Source organism: Centruroides sculpturatus, unplaced genomic scaffold (genome assembly GCF_000671375.1).
Source record: "Centruroides sculpturatus isolate CEXI.00-Female unplaced genomic scaffold, Cexi_2.0 scaffold4697, whole genome shotgun sequence".
In the NCBI taxonomy this organism is placed as follows: domain Eukaryota; kingdom Metazoa; phylum Arthropoda; class Arachnida; order Scorpiones; family Buthidae; genus Centruroides; species Centruroides sculpturatus.
Genome location: NW_019388788.1, coordinates 1,051 through 5,998, shown reverse-complemented (window position 1 = coordinate 5,998; position 4,948 = coordinate 1,051). Strand labels below are relative to the sequence as shown.

Sequence of the window (4,948 nt, the reverse complement as noted above, 5' to 3'; positions counted from 1 at the left end):
CCCCGGTGAATTGTATGAGATTAAATGCAAAAGACAATATAAATATATAAAATTGAAGACATATTTAATAAAACATTAGAAATAACAAACAGTTTTTGATGGCGTTTAGCTTAAGGGTTGGTTTTTTCTCCAGTAGGATTACCGACCCACGGATAGGAAGAGGGACATCGAACACAAGATTTCATTATTCTTTCTGCTCCGGTGTCTTTCATTCTATAACTACAGCTGCGAGCGGGGCATTTGCTGGACATTTTAAAACACGTTTGGTTGTACTCAGTTAGATTTTTGGGAGCGCGTAAATAATCAATTACGTCTCGGACCGTGACAAAGTAAACATCATCCATTTGCAGTAGTTCGTCGACAAATTTTAGAAAACCCTCTTTCCTGTTTCTATTTTGCAACCAACCCTCTCTTAGAAAAATGGGAAAAGGTGCTCTGCTCTCGGAATGGTAGTGCCTGTCGAAGTTCTTCTTTAAGTAACTAACAGTTTCCTCTACTGTAGTTGGATGTGGGGTACATCCGTCTACCATGGCGCAAGGTTGTTCGAATACATTCCCCGTTACTTTATCTACCTGAGGAAGTCCAAACCAATTGACTACCGGCACCATCCATATGCCTGGGTGCGATTTTCTGGGACACGGTTCGATTTGGCATTCTTGCTGTAGACCCCAGTCCAGTGTGTAAGGCCATAAAGGAGGATCAGCTCTACGCAAGGTAGGAGTGGAAGAATCGTACAAAAATTTTTCATTTGACAACATATCGAAGTAAGTATCGCCTCCCGTTTGCAAGAAAGGAGCCCGTACACCACTAATCTTAGTTTCTGGTATGAGTCCGAATTTCGAGATAATGGTTCTCATACCCGAAATTTCATCTTTCCATTGCGTGTAACTCATATTTTTCCATTTGTCTACGATCGGCGAATGGCTAATAATGAAAATATGAATCAGATCGAAGAAAAGAAGTGTTCATTATAATAAAATCTATGAAAACTTACCTTATAGAATGCACGGCAATTTCGTTTCCTCTGCTAAACAAACGATTCAGAAGGGTATAATCGGTATATTCATGCGAAACGAAGAAAGTAGCGGTGATGGGGCATCCACTTTTTTTATTTTTCCTACCACTTCTTAATATCAGCTCTCTATAGAAGATAAAGTTGTTAAAATTTACAGCAGAATCGAAGGTTAGCATTACGAATTGAGGGACATCTTTGGCTTCCATTCCAGAGGGGGGAGATTGTTTACCACACAAACACATGGGCAATTTACATCGATCTTCATCACAGTAATCGTCCCACTGTGAAGCGACTAGACAAAAATTAAGAGTTAGTAATGAAATTGCAGCTAGAATGTTCAGCATCATTTTGATTGTATTTTCAGGTCGCGCTGTACTGAGTATTTATATTAGGCTGCGAGATATATTTCTTGGAAACGGGTGAATTTCACCCCTTTAATTTATCTAAATCCTTTTTATGACGGATGGTAAATAATTTCTTAGCTGTTATGATAAGTATTGATAAGAAAACTATTGCCAACGGTAACATCCAGAATTTGCATCGCTAATGTCATTTAACAATATTTCACGTATTATCTTTCAGAAATTGAAACACACCTAACCCCTTATCTTATATCCTGGTCGTGTGATGTATACAGAAGGAAAATATGACGCAAAAATTGTTTTAATCACGATTTTCGAGCGACAATACGAACTTTCTGATGAAGTCAAGATCAAATTTATTTACGCAATTGAAGGAATTGTTTAATATATTTGTTTACTTAAAAACCGATTACATTAAAATAAATATGTTAAATATTGCTTCATAATTACATAACTAAAATAACTTGTAAATATTAAATTGAATATACACTTGTGTCATTTTTACTTTCATGTGAATGTGAAAGGGGGCACAATTTTGTTTACCCTATTGAAACCTTAATAACTCCTCTACCTTTAAACGAAAATTTCTGAAATTTTCCATTGAGATTTGTGTATTAGGGATAAATATTTGCAGAAATTTTCAGGAAAATCGTACTGTTGGTTCGAGAAATATTGCCCATAATAGCTCCCTTAACATTTATTAGATAAATCTTAGGAAATTGACCTCCTTGTTAACTAGGCCCAAGCACTGAATCTTAATCTTATCAATATAAAATTAATATTAATCGTTCATTGCCAGATTTGAATTAGTGGCAAAATTTATTGACGTAATTATTTGTCTCAAAGCTTTGCCTCCCCCAAGAAAAATTTTCTGCGGACACACACATCTAATAATTTAATTTTGTATTTTGAAATAATTTTCTTTGAGAAATTACTTCGTATTTCGTAAACTATTTTCTTAATTGTTTATTAAATATTTGAACAACAAGTCTGTCAAATTTAACGACTTTCCAGATCTCTGCAATAGTTTTACCCCACTCCGATAGCAGATAAGAGAACTGAAAGATAAGAGAATGTATTATCTTTTCTAATCTTCACTTGAAAATAAATGGAGATTAGCGAGACGTCCCCATAGAAAAAGTGTAATATTTACTGAAGTGATTTAGACATAAATACAATCGTTCTGATTTCCAACTTTAAACTGAATTTTCTATCCCGTTTCTGTGTTTATACATGCAAATTGTGTTTATGTATATACGGTATATAAGACTAAGAAACTTCATAACTTGATATGAGGAAAATTTCATGTAAATACATATAGTTATAATTGAAAACAAACACATTTTAAACAAGATATTCCAGAATTTCGAGTTCATATACATTTATAATACTTTTATTAACCTTTTGCTGCTCATTTTTGTGCTGTATTGACTACCATACACAATATACATATATAGACTACATTATATATTATAATAGTAAATGTGTTAAAAGGCTGCTTAGATTTAACAATAGTCCATAGAATTATAATTAATTATAATTATTTTGATATTTGTTTAAGAGTGAAAGTAATTATATAAAATTGCATCATTGTTACAAAATTTCTATTTTAAGTTTTATAACATTATATCGGTATAAATGTCAAACTAATCTAAATTATTCAAGACGTATACAGTCCTAAATTAAAATAAATAATGCAAGATATGATTAGTTAACGATTCAATGTCACTGTTATAATCTTAAATTTATTTGTCTGCTCCTTGTTTCATTTTTAATTTACGTCACAGATGATTTTGAAGATAATGGGGTTTACGTGTCGTATTTCCAGTGGGGTCGGACTTAGTGAATATTTTACTTATTGTTAGCATTTACAATTAAAAAAAAATAAAATTCATCACCCTCAAAATGAAGACTGAATAACATTCTCCTAAAAACGACTTGGTGCTCTTGAATCATCTGCCTTGAGTAGCATCCTTAATCTCAAAATCCTGGATATTCACTGGTTTATTTTCATCTTTTTACTAGTTTGGTTGTTCTTCTTCACTAATCTCAACTTAATTAGGGTTGCATAACATGAAGAGGATGAAAACATTAAAATAAAATCACGTTGCCAATGCCATAGATTTCTCATGGCTGCTCTCTTCTGTACGTATTACCTCGAGCACTTCACATTCGTGCTAAACCGTAGAAGATATTAGACAAATAATTTGTTGAAATAAATTTAAATTTTCTTATTCCTGAGGCATTTATCATCATCTTTAGGTTCGTCTGAACATAAAAAATAAGATGATAAAAACAATAAACATTGGGTTATTTAAACGATAGACACTTATCACTTGAAATTTATTACAATTTAATATATATTCGTATACCTTCGTACACATACCCTAAATTTGTGTTGAATATAAATAAATAGGTGTATATCTCCATTTTTGCTTTAATTTCTCTAAATAAGTCAGATAATTGTGTAAGTATAATACACTACTCTACAATAATGAACCGGACAAGTTCGGTGGTGGTGGTGGTGGTAATGGTGGTGTTCTTCTTTGGGGGTATTTTTCGTTGTATGGCCAGGGACCTTTGCATGCTGTTCCTGGTAAATTGAATGCCTACGCCTACATGAACGTTTTGGACAATCAGGTTTACTTCTTACGCTTTGGCAATTNTTTAATATTTTGGTGGCATTATCTGTTATCATATTTTATTAAAAAACTTTTGTATTTTTAACTATTATAAAATAACAAAAAGCTTAATTTTGAGGGTAGAAATGGGCTTTATAAAAAATTGTAAATGTGAATAACGAGTAAAATCATCATTAAGTCCGACCCTACTGGAGATACATACGAACCCCATTATCTCCCCACCCCTTCGACCTTTAACCACCAAAATTTAATGACATCAATCTCCCTAATAAAGAAATCTAACTGCAAAATTTCAGAGATTTTTGACAAAAAGTACGGGAGTTATTGCTTCAAAGAGGGTGAACACAATCGTGCCCCCACACAAACTTCTATAAATTACCTTCGAATTTTTTTGCATTTTTTCACCAAAACTGTAAAAATCTTGGGGGGTCATTTTTTGACCGATCGCCGTACTTTCCCTCTGTTATATATAACAACCAAGAAAGTAAAAAACCGATGCCACTGTAGCATAGTTCCGGAAGCGAGAGTAAACAAAAGTGACTTTGATGGATTTAATTTCGATTTTATTAATGTATAAAAGTCATATTTTGAAAATTTGTCATATCCGATCTGAATATTAACGAAATTTTTCTTCGGCTTTCCTTTTTCGTTTATTAATTATGGCCGACGTCCCGAAATCCTATTTACGTAAAAAATATTAGTATGTAAATGTCAACAATTATTATTATTCCTATTAGTTAGCACTTTTAGCGTTATTTTATAAGCTACATATATAAAGATCGAAAGAAAAATGATGATAAAATCGAATTTCTGATCAGAATAAACAATACTTTTCGTACGTATTTTCTTAAGATCGATCGGTTCCGTGAACGTCACAAAACTGATTACATTCTTGATTATAATACGACTGTACTTTGCTTCTATTTTTA

The 4,948-nt window shown here is 32.6% G+C and overlaps 1 protein-coding gene across 1 annotated transcript; it reads right to left on the bottom strand.

The window, feature by feature from the left end:
• Positions 1-43: 43 nt before the first annotated feature.
• Positions 44-1,397, bottom strand: LOC111617074. The gene is made up of 2 exons (XM_023358409.1): positions 995-1,397; positions 44-924 (listed from the first exon to the last, which is right to left on the bottom strand). The coding sequence occupies exons 1-2, from the start codon at positions 1,360-1,362 to the stop codon at positions 111-113; spliced, it is 1,182 nt and encodes a 393-aa protein (XP_023214177.1). The 5' UTR covers positions 1,363-1,397; the 3' UTR covers positions 44-110.
• Between the last annotated feature and the right edge of the window lie 3,551 nt (positions 1,398-4,948).